General features: G+C 49.0%; 1 protein-coding gene across 3 annotated transcripts in view; it reads right to left on the bottom strand.

Moving 5' to 3' along the window:
• Positions 1-15,708, bottom strand: part of LOC144736631 (src kinase-associated phosphoprotein 2-like) — a 43,648-nt gene extending 27,940 nt beyond the window's left edge. For all 3 annotated transcript variants that reach the window (XM_078619194.1, XM_078619195.1, XM_078619196.1), the window contains exons 1-3: positions 15,425-15,708; positions 8,373-8,481; positions 6,976-6,998 (exon numbers count right to left, since the gene is read on the bottom strand). In XM_078619194.1, the coding sequence (XP_078475320.1) occupies positions 6,976-6,998; positions 8,373-8,481; positions 15,425-15,464 (172 nt within the window). In that variant the 5' untranslated portion in view covers positions 15,465-15,708. The remainder of the gene's footprint in view (positions 1-6,975; positions 6,999-8,372; positions 8,482-15,424) is intronic.
• Positions 15,709-17,096: the final 1,388 nt, after the last annotated feature.

Below are 17,096 nucleotides of genomic sequence, written 5' to 3'. Positions count from 1 at the left end.
TCCCTAGTACTAGCTCTACCACTAACTAACCAGTCCCTAGTACTAGCTCTACCACTAACTAACCAGTCCCTAGTACTAGCTCTACCACTAACTAGCCAGTCACTAGTACTAGCTCTACCACTAACTAACCAGTCACTAGTACTAGCTCTACCACTAACTAACCAGTCCCTAGTACTAGCTCTACCACTAACTAACCAGTCCCTAGTACTAGCTCTACCACTAACTAACCAGTCCCTAGTACTAGCTCTACCACTAACTAACCAGTCACTAGAACTAGTTCTACCACTAACTAACCAGTCACTAGTACTAGCTCTACCACTAACTAACCAGTCACTAGTACTAGCTCTACCACTAACTAACCAGTCACTAGTACTAGCTCTACCACTAACTAACCAGTCACTAGTACTAGCTCTACCACTAACTAACCAGTCACTAGTACTAGCTCTACCACTAACTAACCAGTCCCTAGTACTAGCTCTACCACTAACTAACCAGTCACTAGAACTAGTTCTACCACTAACTAACCAGTCACTAGAACTAGTTCTACCACTAACTAACCAGTCACTAGTACTAGCTCTACCACTAACTAACCAGTCACTAGAACTAGCTCTACCACTAACTAACCAGTCACTAGAACTAGTTCTACCACTAACTAACCAGTCACTAGTACTAGCTCTACCACTAACTAACCAGTCACTAGAACTAGTTCTACCACTAACTAACCAGTCCCTAGTACTAGCTCTACCACTAACTAACCAGTCACTAGTACTAGCTCTACCACTAACTAACCAGTCACTAGTACTAGCTCTACCACTAACTAACCAGTCACTAGTACTAGCTCTACCACTAACTAACCAGTCACTAGAACTAGTTCTACCACTAACTAACCAGTCACTAGTACTAGCTCTACCACTAACTAACCAGTCACTAGTACTAGCTCTACCACTAACTAACCAGTCCCTAGTACTAGCTCTACCACTAACTAACCAGTCACTAGAACTAGTTCTACCACTAACTAACCAGTCACTAGAACTAGTTCTACCACTAACTAACCAGTCCCTAGTACTAGCTCTACCACTAACTAACCAGTCCCTAGTACTAACTCTACCACTAACTAACCAGTCCCTAGTACTAGCTCTACCACTAACTAGCCAGTCCCTAGTACTAGCTCTACCACTAACTAACCAGTCACTAGTACTAACTCTACCACTAACTAACCAGTCACTGTACTAGCTCTACCACTAACTAACCAGTCACTAGTACTAACTCTACCACTAACTAACCAGTCCCTAGTACTAGCTCTACCACTAACTAACCAGTCACTAGTACTAGCTCTACCACTAACTAACCAGTCACTAGTACTAGCTCTATCACTAACTAACCAGTCCCTAGTACTAGCTCTACCACTAACTAACCAGTCCCTAGTACTAGCTCTACCACTAACTAACCAGTCACTGTACTAACTCTACCACTAACTAACCAGTCACTAGTACTAGCTCTACCACTAACTAACCAGTCACTAGTACTAACTCTACCACTAACTAACCAGTCACTAGTACTAGCTCTACCACTAACTAACCAGTCACTAGTACTAGCTCTACCACTAACTAACCAGTCCCTAGTACTAGCTCTACCACTAACTAACCAGTCACTAGTACTAGCTCTACCACTAACTAACCAGTCACTGTACTAACTCTACCACTAACTAACCAGTCCCTAGTACTAGCTCTACCACTAACTAACCAGTCACTAGTACTAGCTCTACCACTAACTAACCAGTCCCTAGTACTAGCTCTACCACTAACTAACCAGTCCCTAGTACTAGCTCTACCACTAACTAACCAGTCCCTAGTACTAGCTCTACCACTAACTAACCAGTCCCTAGTACTAGCTCTACCACTAACTAGCCAGTCACTAGTACTAGCTCTACCACTAACTAACCAGTCCCTAGTACTAGCTCTACCACTAACTAACCAGTCCCTAGTACTAGCTCTACCACTAACTAACCAGTCCCTAGTACTAGCTCTACCACTAACTAACCAGTCCCTAGTACTAGCTCTATCACTAACTAGCCAGTCCCTAGTACTAGCTCTACCACTAACTAACCAGTCCCTAGTACTAGCTCTACCACTAACTAACCAGTCACTAGTACTAGCTCTACCACTAACTAACCAGTCACTAGTACTAGCTCTACCACTAACTAACCAGTCCCTAGTACTAGCTCTACCACTAACTAACCAGTCCCTAGTACTAGCTCTACCACTAACTAACCAGTCCCTAGTACTAGCTCTACCACTAACTAACCAGTCCCTAGTACTAGCTCTACCACTAACTAACCAGTCCCTAGTACTAGCTCTACCACTAACTAACCAGTCACTAGTACTAGCTCTACCACTAACTAACCAGTCCCTAGTACTAGCTCTACCACTAACTAACCAGTCCCTAGTACTAGCTCTACCACTAACTAACCAGTCCCTAGTACTAGCTCTACCACTAACTAACCAGTCACTAGTACTAACTCTACCACTCACTAACCAGTCCCTAGTACTAGCTCTACCACTCACTAACCAGTCCCTAGTACTAGCTCTACCACTAACTAGCCAGTCCCTATCTTCTTGGTTCTTTCGGTAAAGTCACGTAGAAGGGAAGTAATAAAATAATAAAAATAAAACATAATAAAATGAAATAATTCTCACGACGTTTCGGCTACAACGCAAGCAGCCGTCTTCAGGTTAAGGCGCTCTTCCACCTCCAACCCAGTTTATATATAAGCTCCTAGCTTGGTAGTGTCTCATTCTTCACCTGAAGACGGCTGCTTGCGTTGTAGCCGAAACGTCGTGAGAATTATTTCATTTTATTATGTTTTATTTTTATTATTTTATTACTTCCCTTCTACGTGACTTTACCGAAAGAACCAAGAAGATGAATCCCTGCAGTCACGAAAGCTTTCAATCGAAATTTAACCAGTCCCTAGTACTAGCTCTACCCTGAACTATATCATCAGCAGAGTGAGGCTGGTCAAGCGAATGCCGCTGCATTGCCAGCCGATGTCACTGGCAAGAGGACTCCTAAATAACGCGGTCAACAAGCCCCCCACGTGACCCTAGCCCTCCCCGTGGTGACCCCGTGGTGACCCCGTGGTGACCCCCCCGTGGTGACCCCGTGAGTACCGCGAGGTGACCCCCGTGGAGACCCCGTGGTGACCCCTAGGTGACCCTATGTGGGTACCAAGTGGTGACCCCGTGATTACCCCGTGGAAATCACCTAGGTGACCCTGTGGTGATCCCGTGAGTAACCCCGTGGTGACCCCCCCGTGGTGACCCCCCCGTGGAGACCCCGTGGTGACCCCTAGGTGACCCTGTGGTGACCCCGTGACTAACCCCGTGGTGACCCCTAGGTGACCCCGTGGTGACCCCCCCGTGGAGACCCCGTGGTGACCCCCTGTGGTGACCCCCCCGTGGTGACCCCTAGGTGACCCTATGTGGGAACCCCGTGGTGACCCCGTGTGGTGACCCCCCCGTGGTGACCCCTAGGTGACCCCGTGTGGTCCACGCGTCTCGGCTGGCCTTGCTGCTGATGACCACCGCCCGAGGCGGGGACCGGGCGTCACGGCTCTTGTCAACCGCGCGTCAACCCGGCAGCTCAAGACAAAGATCCCCCGTATAGCCTCGACGCACCTTTGGGGCAAGTGTTGTTAGCGATTGACACCTATGAAGGCCGGCACCACGCCCGGCCGCCTTTGTCTCCCCCAGTAGCGATGTTGTACACGCCGCACCGGGTACTCATTTGAGGCTGAGTCGACCTAGGCGGAGGCCCAGGACCGGTTCAGATAATCGTCAGCTGGCGTTGGTGATGGCCGTGAGCGGGATTCGAACTCAGGCGGTAGCCAGGTTCGTAGAGTAGCGCGCCAACTGCTGCACCACCGCTCCCTATCGCCTGTTGCTAAACACATGCAATAATCCATATATATAACGCGTATGCATACTGCCTTAAATGAGTACCTAGCCCTGCGTGTAAGCTTTGCCGCTAGGGAGACAAAGGCGGCCGGGCGTGGTGCTGGCCGCCAAACTCCCTCGTGTGCCGTTCCGGCATTCATAGGTGCTCGCTAACAGCACTTGCCCGTACGGTCTGTTCGTGGTTGTATGGGTGATCTTTGTCTTTTGTATTAATGATGATGATGATTGCACTCTGGATTGTTTGCATATGTTTACGTTTAACTTCATGATGATGATTGCACTCTGGATTGTTTGCATATGTTTACGTTTAACTTCTTTCGCACCGTACGTAGCCAAGGTGCGGGGAGAAGAACACATTACCCAAACACACAAAAAATAAGTTTTAAAGAAATACGATTTCAATCTAGACGATGATGTAAAAGTGCATAGCCCCAGTGGCGTACTAATATCGATAGGAAGAGACCCATTAGAGACCCACAGAGATCCATAGACTCGTATAGAACCATATGGAGTCGTAGAGACCCATAGAGACCCATACTCATACCTATGTTGAACTTCTTTCGCACCGTACGTACCCACCCGTGTTAATCACAGGTGCGCGGGGGAGGGGGTTTGGTTTTGATGTTTAAAATAACACTGGTCAACAAAAAAAACAACAACATCAACAACATCACCATCATCACGAACAGCTCAAACGCCAACAACCACATTACCAATGTGAATTGCGACATAAATAATCAACAACAATTACACTATGAGAAATCTCTTTTACCAGTGGCAAAATATAATGGTAGGTTTTTACCCTTTAAACTGGTACAAAACTGACACCTTTATTCAAGGCATCATGTTTGCAATGACCACAACACAAGTAGTCAATAAAGCAAACAAAAAGAAGCAACTCTGATAAGGATAATAATATGCACTGTCATTGAAGTTGATTGGCCCACACCCGAGACGGCTTTCTTTAGAGCCTAGTCCCCATTGGTGTAGGGCCAGATGACACCAGAAGGCGTACAACTCAGAGTTGCTTCTTTTTGTTTGCTTTATTGACTACTTGTGTTGTGGTCATTGCAAATATGATGCCTTGAATAAAGGTGTCAGTTTTGTACCAGTTTAAAGGGTAAAAACCTACCATTAAATCAACAACAATGTCAACAAACATCAACATCAGCTCAAACGTCAACATCTACATTAGCAATGTGAATAACAACAACATCAACAAAGACTAATATCACTGGTCAACAAAAAAAGAAATTCTGGTCTGGACTTTTGCAGCTGTTTTAAACTAATCTCAGGGTGCTGATTCCAAATCTGATCTCAGATTTGCTCCATCACATCTCATTTTAATACTATCGGCATACCCCGTTTTCATAGATTATACCCGAAATTAACTCTGTCACTTATGATTGCAAGTTGTTGCGAGTCAGTGACTGCTTTCGTGTTAAAATATGGTGCTGTATTTAAAAAATAAAATTAAAAAACATCCGTTTAATCGGAAAGCGTGTTCAGCCATGTTCAATTGTCATCGATGCAGCGTTTGCCCCACTCTTACCATGCCCTCTGCTGTGTCTCTCCTAGCGCCTACCTTTTATACGACTTGCCCCAAACCTCGCTTCGTGTTGCGTCAGTGCTAAGTGCAAATGTGCAACGTCCTTTCGTCTTGGGGAGTTTGACGGTGCTTCCCTTTTCGTGCGCTGAACCGCAGCGCATTTCGAAACACTGTGACTGCACGTGCGATGCTGCGATGCGTTTGCATTTCTTGAACTTTGCACCGCGATTGTATTTTTGTTCCACCATTGGTACCTCATTTGCAAGTAAAAAAAATGATAATTGTTTTTTTTACCCTTTTATCTGGCAACAAAACTGACACCTTTTTTTTACGAGGAGTCATGTTTGCATAGACCACAATACCTGCAGCCATAATGCAAACAAAAAACATAACTCTGATAATGTATGCACTGTCCTTGAAGTTGAGGTACCAATGGTGTAAATGCTTACCCCGAGCTCTCATACTCTGATGGTACATTGTCTTTGAGTTGTGCGCCTTTTGGCGTCATCTGGTACAACACCATGTGAGACTGGGCTCTAAGGAAAGCTGTCTCGGGTGTGGACCAATCAACTTCAAGGACAGTGCATACATTATCAGAGTTGTGTTTTTTGTTTCCATTATGACTGCAGGTATTGTGGTCTATGCAAACATGACTCCTTGTACAAAAGGTGTCAGTTTTGTTGCCAGATAAAAAGGTATAAAAACAATGATCATATTTTTGTTGTTGTTGTTGTTGTTCACTGTTTGTCGTCGTTGTTGTTGTTGTTGTGACGTTCTTCTGGTCTCAGTGCGCGACATCGTTGCGTTCCGACTTACGAACCCCTTAGATCTTCTTGGTTCTTTCGGTAAAGTCACGTAGAATGGAAATAATAAAATAATAAAAATAAAACATTATAAAATAATTCTCACGACGTTTCGGCCACAACGCAAGCAGCCGTCTTCAGGTGAAGAACAGGTCTGTCGAGAAGACAGAGTCTGAACCTCTTAGACTTACGAACGCGGCTCGGGAACGAATTGTGTTTGTAAGTCGATGACCACCCGTATGCATATTTATATATTTTTTTATTAAAGGCTACACACACACACAGTGCGTCTTGTTATCATCAAGCAAGGTTTTGAGTTTGTTGTTGTTAATGAATTGTGTTAATTGTTAATAATTGTGTTAATAGTTATTAATTGGGTATTGATAACTAATTGATGGTAACTAGTTAATTAATTAAGTTATTGTTAATGCATCGATGCAAATTAATTGCTTATTAATTGTTGATTAATTGTTGTTAATCAATTAACCAATTGCTAATTATTGAATTGTTAATTAATTGTGCTTGTGCACCACTGCCAAACGCAACGGCAGCAAAAAAACACTGTCGCGTTTGCATTTAAGCGTGAATAGCTGACGCTTATTCGATTGCGTAGCCACACGAATGATGAACAATGAACGCACGGTGCGCGTCAGGATGATGGACTCACCTTTTGCAAAAACATCTGAGTACCTGCAGTCAGACAGACGCACAAAACAGACAGACAGACACACAGACAGACACACAGACAGACACACAGACAGACACATACACAGGCAGACAGGCACGCAGACAGACACGCTGAGATTTTGCACGAAATACGAACATTTGTAAAAACTCTTGAGTTTAACACGTGTGAGGCTTTCGCGACCAATATTATTCATAATAAACGTGTTTTGGGTTCAGATCGCGTTATTTATAAATGTGTCGTAACCTTCCACCACCCGACACGGCAAATCAGCAAAAAAAAGTGTCATGTTGACAAAAGACAAAATAGTTCACTGCTTTAGCCCACCGGTGTGTTGAACCGTGAAACCACAAAAAAAATTGTAAATGTTGTGGTTTCACGCTTCAACACACCGGTGGGCTAAAGCAGTGAACTATTTGTCTTTTGTCAACGTGACACTTTTTTGCTGATTGGCCGTGTCGGGTGGTGGAGGGTTACGACACATTTATAAATAACGCGATCTAAACCCAAAAACGTTGATTATGAATAACTCTTGATTTGAAGCTTTCGTGACCGCAGCAATCCATACTCTTTGGTTCTTTCGGTAAAGTCACGTGGGTATAAAATAAATCACGACGTTTCGGGCGCAACACAAGCGTCCGTCATCAGGTGGGAAAGGATTGTAGCCTGTGGCCAAACCACGAGAAGGGGAGTTCAAGAGTCGAGGAGGGGAATGACGCGCCGCGGAATGGAGGAAGAAAGGGGAGAGGCGAGGAGAGACGAGGAGGAGGAAGAGGAAGGACAGGGAATTGGAGGAGGAACGAAGGAACGAAAGTGGAGGGTGCAGCAGAGACGAGCAGAGGGAGGGGGATGATGTGGCAGCTGCTGCTGCTGCTGCACGTAGCAGCGTCTGTTTTCAGGGTGGGCGGGGAAAGGGGAGGGGCTTAGAAGTGGCGGGGGTGAGCCACACACCGAGGTCACGTGGTTTCCGGGAGGTTGAGTTAGATCGAGAGAGAGAGAGAGAGGCAGCCAACTGACACCTTTATACGAGGCATCATGTTTGCAATAACCACAACACAAGTAGTCAAATTGCAAACAAAAAGAAACAACTCTGATTATGATAATGATATGCACTGTCCTTGAAGTTGATTGGTCCACACCCGAGACAGCTTTTCTTAGAGCCTAGTCTCACATGGTGTTGGACCAGTTGACGCCAAAAGGCGTACAACTCAAAAACAGCGCACTATCGGAAAGGGTAAAAACCTATCGCTATATTTTACCACTGGTAAAGGAGGTCTCATCGTGTTCACATGTTTTGTTGTAGCACCCTGTATATATATACACCCATATAACGTGCGAAGGGTGTAGCGGGGGTGGGGGGTTTATATTTGTTTTCGTACCGAAACTTCAGCTCATTGAGAGTCTTGAGGAGCGCCTCCCTCCGCTCTTTGCATTTCTTCCCGAGCGATTTCTCCGACGCGAGCGCTTCCGACAGGAATTGCTCCAACTCTTCCGGAGCAGAGACGGAGGAGAGATACGTGACACCACCATCCATCATCAACACTCTCCGCACGTTCATCGATAAATACATTTGGATAAATATATTGAACATCCACACCGCCCCCACCACCAACACCAACACCACGACATTCGCCACGAAGTGACGGTGACGTCCCCACGGCGCCTGTGCCAGGCTAGGTGCTCTTTGAGGCTACCACGTGAAGTGTCGAAGGCCTCGCTGGCAGACCCAGCAGGTGCCCATGGGTTGGCTGACTGAGATGACCGGTAGATGCACCACCAGCTGTACCCCCCTACTGTGCCAGGCTAGGTGCAGGAGGAGGTCTCGGGACAGACCCAGCAGGTGCCATGGGTTGGCTGACTGAGATGACCGGTAGATGCACCACCAGCTGTACCCCCCTACTGTGCCAGGCTAGGTGCAGGAGGAGGTCACGGGACAGAGCCTGCAGGTGCCATGGGTTGGCCGACTGAGATGACCGGTAGATGCACCACCAGCTGTACCCCCTACTGTGCCAGGCTAGGTGCACCGCCTGTGCCCCCTACTGTGTCAACTTGCTGTGCTTTAGCCACCCGGCGCTCCGCTCACACACACTTACACACACACACTTACACACACACTTACACACATACTTACACACACATACGTACAGACACAAACACACACAGACACACACACACTTACACAACAACAACAACAACAACCGCCATTCGCCACTTAGTGGCGGTGACGTCACCACGACGCTTGTGCCAGGCCATGTGCACCTTGAGGCCACGTGAAGTGTCGAACGCCCGCTGGCAGGAGGTCACGGGGCAGACCCAGGTGCCACGGGTCGACTGACCGAGATGACCGAGATGACTGGCTGATGCACCACCTGTGCCCCCTACTGTGCCAACTTGCTGTGCTTTAGCCACCCGGCGCTCCGCTCGTTGTTGTGAGCGTCGCTCCTCCGCCCTCCGTTGTTGTTGGAGGGCGACTGCCTCCAACTGCCCAGTAGCGTCCTTCACGAGCCTCCTCCACTGAGGCCGATCTTGACACCGCTGGTACCAGTCATCGGCAAGTCCACTCAGCTCCACGTCCTCCTGTACCACATCACTCCATCTCTTCTCTAGCCCGTGCCGCGCCCGTTTAGCCCCCTCGATCCGGCCGAACAAAAGCTGTTTAGGCATGCGGTGGCTGGGCATGCGGGCTACATGACCCAGCCAACGCAGCCTTGCCTGCCGGAGGAGCTCACTGATGGGACTTTGCCCAGATCTTTCAAGGACTTGTGAGCTTACACACACACTTACACACACACATACACACACACACTGACACACACACACTTATAATGATTGAGTCCATTCATTTCCTATTGCAAGGCGACTGGAAGTCACGTGGCTCGTTTACTTAAAGCAGCGATGACCTTGATCTGCCCAACCGAGACAATTAGCCGCGTTAATGATCAACTCGTCATGATGGACGCGACTCGACCAAGAACGCCCTCATTGCCGCCGTCCCCCGCATCAATTCATGGCAATACGCAACATACGCGGGACGTTCGTCCAACGTTGGCATGGGACGTTGGATAAACGTTGGCATGCGACGTTGGCCCAACGTTGGCATGGAACGTTGGCATGGAACGTTGAACAAACGTTTGCGAAACGTTGGCGTGGGACGTTCGTCCAACGTTGGCATGGAACGTTGGATAAACGTTGGCATGGAACGTTGGATAAACGTTGGCATCGAACGTTGGATAAACGTTGGCATGGAACGTTGGATAAACGTTGGCATCGAACGTTGGATAAACGTTGGCATGGAACGTTCGTAACAACGTTGGCATCGAACGTTGGATAAACGTTGGCATGGAACGTTCGTCCAACGTTGGCATGGAACGTTCGTAACAACGTTGGCATGGAACGTTGGATAAACGTTGGCATGGAACGTTGGATAAACGTTGGAATGGAACGTTGGACAAACGTTGGCATGGAACGTTGGATAAACGTTGGAATGGAACGTTGGACAAACGTTGGCATGGAACGTTGGATAAACGTTGGCATGGAACGTTCGTCCAACGTTGGCATGGAACGTTCGTAACAACGATGGCATAGAACGTTGGATAAACGTTGGCATGGAACGTTGGATAAACGTTGGCATGGAACGTTGGACAAACGTTGGCATGGAACGTTGGATAAACGTTGGAATGGAACGTTGGACAAACGTTGGCATGGAACGTTGGATAAACGTTGGCATCGAACGTTCGTCCAACGTTGGCATGGAACGTTCGTAACAACGTTGGCATGGAACGTTGGATAAACGTTGGCATGGAACGTTGGATAAACGTTGGCATGGGACGTTGGATAAAGGTTGGCATGGAACGTTGGATAAACGTTGGCATCGAACGTTGGATGAAGGTTGGCATCGAACGTTGGATAAACGTTGGCATCGAACGTAGGATAAACGTTGGCATGGAACGTTCGTAACAACGTTGGCATCGAACGTTGGATTAACGTTGGAATGGGACGTTGAACAAACGTTGGAGCATCGTTGGCATGGAACGTCGGTCCAAGGTTGTGCTAACGTCGTAATGGAACGTTGATTCGACGTTGGCGCGACGTTCGCATGTTTACTGGGTATGTGTTAGCCCCTTGGTAGAGGGAGACATCTGTGATTCGGCTCCGATTGACTTTGCCCACGTCAGCAATTGTTTCTCGATGTGGTCGTCCCACCTGATGGCGGATGATTGTGTTGCGTTTTATCTTCTACCCACGTGACTTGACCGAAAGAATCAAAGAGTATGGATCTCTGCAGTCACGAAAAACTTCAAATCTAGACTGATTTGGCTGTTGGGGTCAAGGTGGGTTCAAAGTCAAAGCGGATATTTGCTCACACGCCGCGATGGCTAGGAGATGTTAACTACCTCGCCTGGTGTACAGGAGGTCGTGGGTTCGATCCCGACCCTGGCGCCTGCTGCTGTATATTTGGAGTTTACGTGTCTCTCTCGCTCTCCTCGTGGTCGTGTGGAATTTTCCCCGGGTCCTCCGGGGTTTTCCCTCCACGTTTAGAATCGACATCACGCGTATTAGAGTGTTTGACTGCTATACATTTTCACATGACGATGATGATGATAAACCCACTTCGTTGAGCTGTCTTTCATCGGTGATCACCAGCTCGATTCAGAAAAAGAGCTTACATATCAAGCTCAGTGGGCCAGGGGAGACAAAGGCGACCGTGCGTGGTTCTGGAACCCACCCCCCTCGTGCTCGCTAACAAGTTGCAGCACTTGCCCCAAGAGTCCGTTAAAGGCTATATGGGGGACCTTTACCTTTGTATAATGAAACTCAGTTTAGCGCCCATCGCGATGAACCGGGCAAGTTTCTATTTCCACCCACCGTGTTTTAACCCCTTATCGAACCTGTGCCGGAACTCCCCTAGGTCGACTCAGCCTCAAATCGAGTGCATTACCTTATACGGTGCGTAAATATCTCAGTACTGGGGGGGAGGAGAGACAAAGGCGGCCTACGTGTTTAACGAAACATTTATATTTACGTGGTCTAACCCCCCCCCCCCCAAAAACTATATTACTTGCCCCAACAGTTTGTGAAGGCTATACGGGGACCCTTTAGCTTTGTATATCTGTACCTGCACAATCGTTGTGTTTTTCTTTTCATTTTTACATGGCCGGAAACCGCATTAGGACGTAAAAGAAATACCTAAGCAGTTACTGGTGTTCCGCACACAAAGATAAAAAGACAAAGATCCCCTATATAGCCTTAACAGACTGTAGGGGCAAGTGCTGTTAGCGAGCACCTATGAAGGCCGCACCGGTACACGAGGGGGTGGGTGGCCACCATCACGCCCGACCGCCTTTGTCTCCCCAGTAGCGATGTTTACTACACACCGCACCAGGTACTCATTTGAGGCTGAGTCGACCTAGGGGAGGCCCAGGACCGGTTCAGATAATCGTCACCGGTGTTGGCCGTGAGCGGGAATCGAACTCGGGTGGCCGGGTTCATAGCGCAGCGTAGCGCTAACCGCCACACCACCGCTCACACACAGACACACATATAACACGGTTCCGATGATAATAATGATGATGATCACAACATTAGACGGTCCGCACATTTGCAAGCAGCCAACTGGAGTAGAATGGACCTGCGACCCCCATAGGCCACTAACGGGGGTGGTAGGGTGGACATTCCACATTATCATGACGGGTGCCCAGTAGAATAGAGACTACTCATTGTGTCGACTGCAATGGGATGATGATGATGACGACGACGAAGAAGGTGATGACGGTGGAACAACAGCGAGTGGTTTAAAGGCTGAGTCGACCTAGGGGGAGTTCCTGCACGGGTTCAGAAAGTTTTTGTTTTTCCACTGATGTTAATCCGTGGTTGGAAAGTGGTAAGCGGGCGCGAACCACTTTCCGTAATACAAAGGTCACCCGTATAACTTTCAACACACTCTTGTGGGGCAAGTGCTGTGCTTGTAAGCGAACACATCTGAAGGTGTTCGCGCGAGGGGGGTGGGTGGCTAGCGCCACGCCCGGTCGCCTTTGTCTCCCCAGCGGCAATGTTTACACACCGCACTAAGTATTTATTTGAGGCTGAGTCGACCTAGGAGATGCCCAGGACCGGTTCGCCGATAATCGTTACTGGTGTTGGCCGTGAGCGGGAATCGAACCCGGGTTCGCCAGGTTCATAGCGAAGGGCGTTAACCGCTACACTACCGCTCCTAACACACCCACACACACTCCCACACACTCACACACACTCTCACACAGTCTCACACTCACTCACACACACCCACACACAACCACACACACACTCTCACACTCACAAACACTCTCACACTCACTCACACACACCCACACACACCCACACACACTCTCACACACCCACACACACTCTCACACTTGTACACACACCCACACACACTCTCACACTCACACACACTCTCACACTCACACACACCCACACACACTCTCACACACACCCACACACACTCACACACACCCACACACACTCTCACACACCCAAACACACTCTCACACAGTCTCACACTTGTACACACACCCACACACACTCTCACACGCACACACACTCTCACACACTCTCACACAGTCTCACACTTGTACACACACCCACACACACTCTCACACAATCTCACACACTCTCACACAGTCTCACACTTGTACGCACACCCACACACACTCTCACACTCACACACTCTCTCACACTCACACACACCCACACACACTCACACACACCCACACACACTCTCTCACACTTGTACACACACACACACCCACACACACTCTCACATTTACACACACACTCTCACACACAATTACACACACACATTATCACACACCCACACACTCTCTCACACGCACACCCACACACACTCACACACACCCACACACACTCACACACACCCACACACACTCTCACACACCCACACACATTCTCACACACCCACACACTCTCACACTTGTACACACACTCACACACCCACACACACTCACACATTTACACACACACTCTCACACACAATCACACACACATTATCACACACAATCTCTAACACGCACTCACACTTACAAAGATCCCCGGTATAGCTAAAGTAGAATCTTGGACAAGTGCTGTTAGCGAGCACCTATGAAGGCCGGTACGGCACACGAGGGGGTGGGTGGCCAGCACCACGCCCGGCCGCCTTTGTCTCCCCAGTGGCGATGTTTACACACCGCACCAGGTACTCATTTGAGGCTGAGTCGACATAGGGGAGGCCCAGGACCGGTCCAGATAATCGTCACTGGTGTTGGCCGTGAGCGGGAATCGAACGCACACTCACACACACAGACACACACAAAGACAAAGATCCCCTGTATAGCCTTTACAGACTGCATGGGCAAGTGCTGTTAGCGAGACACACACACACACCCAGTCTCACACACACCCCTACTCTCATACGCACAATCTCTCCCATCCACTCTCACACTTACACACACACACTTACACACACTTTCACACTTACACCCACTCTCACACTTACACAACACACTTACACCCACTCTCACACTTACACTCACACCTACTCTCACACACACACAATATCGCACACCCACTCTCACACTTACACCCACTCTCACCCTTACACCCACTCTCACACTTACACACACACACTTACACCCACTCTCACACTTACACCCACACCTACTCTCACACACACACAATATCGCACACCCACTCTCACACTTACACCCACTCTCACCCTTACACCCACTCTCACACTTACACACACACACTTACACCCACTCTCACACTTACACCCACACCTACTCTCACACACACACAATCTCGCACACCCACTCTCACACTTACACCCACTCTCACCCTTACACCCACTCTCACACTTACACACACACACTTACACCCACTCTCACACTCACACCCACACCTCCTCTCACACACACACAATCTCGCACACCCACTCTCACACTTACACCCACTCTCACCCTTACACCCACTCTCACACTTACACACACACACTTACACCCACTCTCACACTTACACCCACACCTACTCTCACACACACACAATCTCGCACACCCACTCTCACACTTACACCCACTCTCACACTTACACACACACACTTACACCCACTCTCACACTTACACTCACACCTACTCTCACACACACACAATATCGCACACCCACACCCACGCTCACACCCACTCTCACACACCCACACAGATTCTCACACACACACACACACAATCTCGCACACCCACACCCACGCTCACACTTACATACACACTTACACCCACTCTCACACTTACATCCACTCTCACACTCACACCCACACCTACTCTCACACACACACACACACCATCTCGCACACCCACACCCACTCTCACACGTACGGCACTCGCTCGCACTCACTCAATGTTACCTTCCAACAGATTCTTCACGTCGTCAGGAATAGACGACATCGTCCCCGACTTTCCCGACAGAGTAGCAGTGGAGAGAGAGAGAGCGAGGAGAGCGAGCGCTGTACCGACTTAAGCTCTTCCCACTCGAACGGCTCGAGAGGGGGCCACGGGGAAGGAAGAGGGAGGAAGGGAGGGAGACGTTTGACCCCTCTCTCTATTTCTCTACAAAGGGGAAGGAAGTGACGGTGCAAGGCTTGCGTTGGCTTCTTGCTTCTTGGCTGCGCTGTCGTGAAGTTGAAGTGGGGAGCGGTTTTTGTTTTTCGTGTCTTGGCTTTTTGCGCTTCGCTAAGAGACGTTGCACAAAACGTCGCCACGCTCGCATAGAGCAGCGGCGGTAAGGCACGGGTCGTGAATGAGCAGCACCCCCCCCCCCCTCCCTACACACCCAGCAACGGGGGCCGTTGCCCGAAACGTCACCCTTCATACATTTGTGTTTTTTTTTCAAACGGAAAAAAAATGTAAAAAAAAGTTCTTCCCGGATTTCGACGTGAACGGGACTGCCGTGTGCTGGTGCCGTGACACGAGCGAGTGTCAGCACCGGCCGCGTGAAGGTCGGGGTCATTGTGGCACGCGGACGAGTGCCCTCTGTGGAGGAGGCTCGTGAAGGACGCTACTACTGGGCAGTTGGAGGCAGTCGCCCTCCAACAACAACAACGGAGGGCGGAGGAGCGACGCTCACAACAACGAGCGGAGCGCCAGGTGGCTAAAGCACAGCAAGTTGGCATAGTAGGAGGCACAGGTTGTGCATCAGCCAGTCGTTTCGGTCATCTCAGTCAGTCGACCCGTGGCACCTGGGTCTGCCCCGTGACCTCCTGCCAGCGGGCGTTCGACACTTCACGTGGCCTCAAGGTGCACATGGCCTGGCACAAGCGTCGTGGTGACGTCACCGCCACTTAGTGGCTAATGGCGGTTGTTGTTGTTGTCACACAGAACTCCGGCCCGCCCCCCCCAGTTTGATTCCCGCACACCACTGACGATGATTCGAACCGCTCCTGCTTCTCCCCTCCCACGGTGGCTAGGAGATGTTAACTACCTCACCCGGTATACATGAGGTCGTGGGTTCGATCCCGACCTTGACACCTGCTGTATATTTGGAGTTTGCGTGTCTCTCTCTCTCATCATCATCACGTTGGCTAGGAGATGTTAACTACCTCGCCTGGTTTACAGGAGGTCGTGGGTTCGATCCCGACCTTGACACCTGCTGCTGTATATTTGGAGTTTGCGTGTTTCTCTCCCCGTGGTCGAGTGGATTTATTTCTTCGGGTTTGGAGTATTTGGCTGCTATGAATGTCCACACAATGATGATAATCCCACTTCGTTGAGCTATCATTTGTGATCGCCAGGTCGCTTCTGAAAAAGATCTGAACAGCTCAGTTTGCCTTACCTGGTAAAAATGTTTTTGTTAAATCGAGTTGTTTACTTTGATTCTCGTATCAAACCGTGCTTTAAACGACGCAACCTGAAGCGTCTTAGAACAAACGCGCTCCGTAAATCTAAAATGAGTTCAGATAGTCCTCTCGTGGGGGTTGCTGCTGCTCTGCTGCTGCTGCTGCTGCTGCTGATGATGATGATGGTGTCGGTCGTGTTCCAATTAGCCCTGGCAAATGCGGATCACATCTTTCCAGCCACCCG

This window comes from Lampetra planeri, chromosome 62, assembly GCF_965212315.1.
Source record: "Lampetra planeri chromosome 62, kcLamPlan1.2.h2, whole genome shotgun sequence".
NCBI lineage: Eukaryota > Metazoa > Chordata > Hyperoartia > Petromyzontiformes > Petromyzontidae > Lampetra > Lampetra planeri.
The sequence above is the reverse complement of the archived record's forward strand: the minus strand, read 5'-3'. Positions and strand labels throughout refer to the sequence as shown.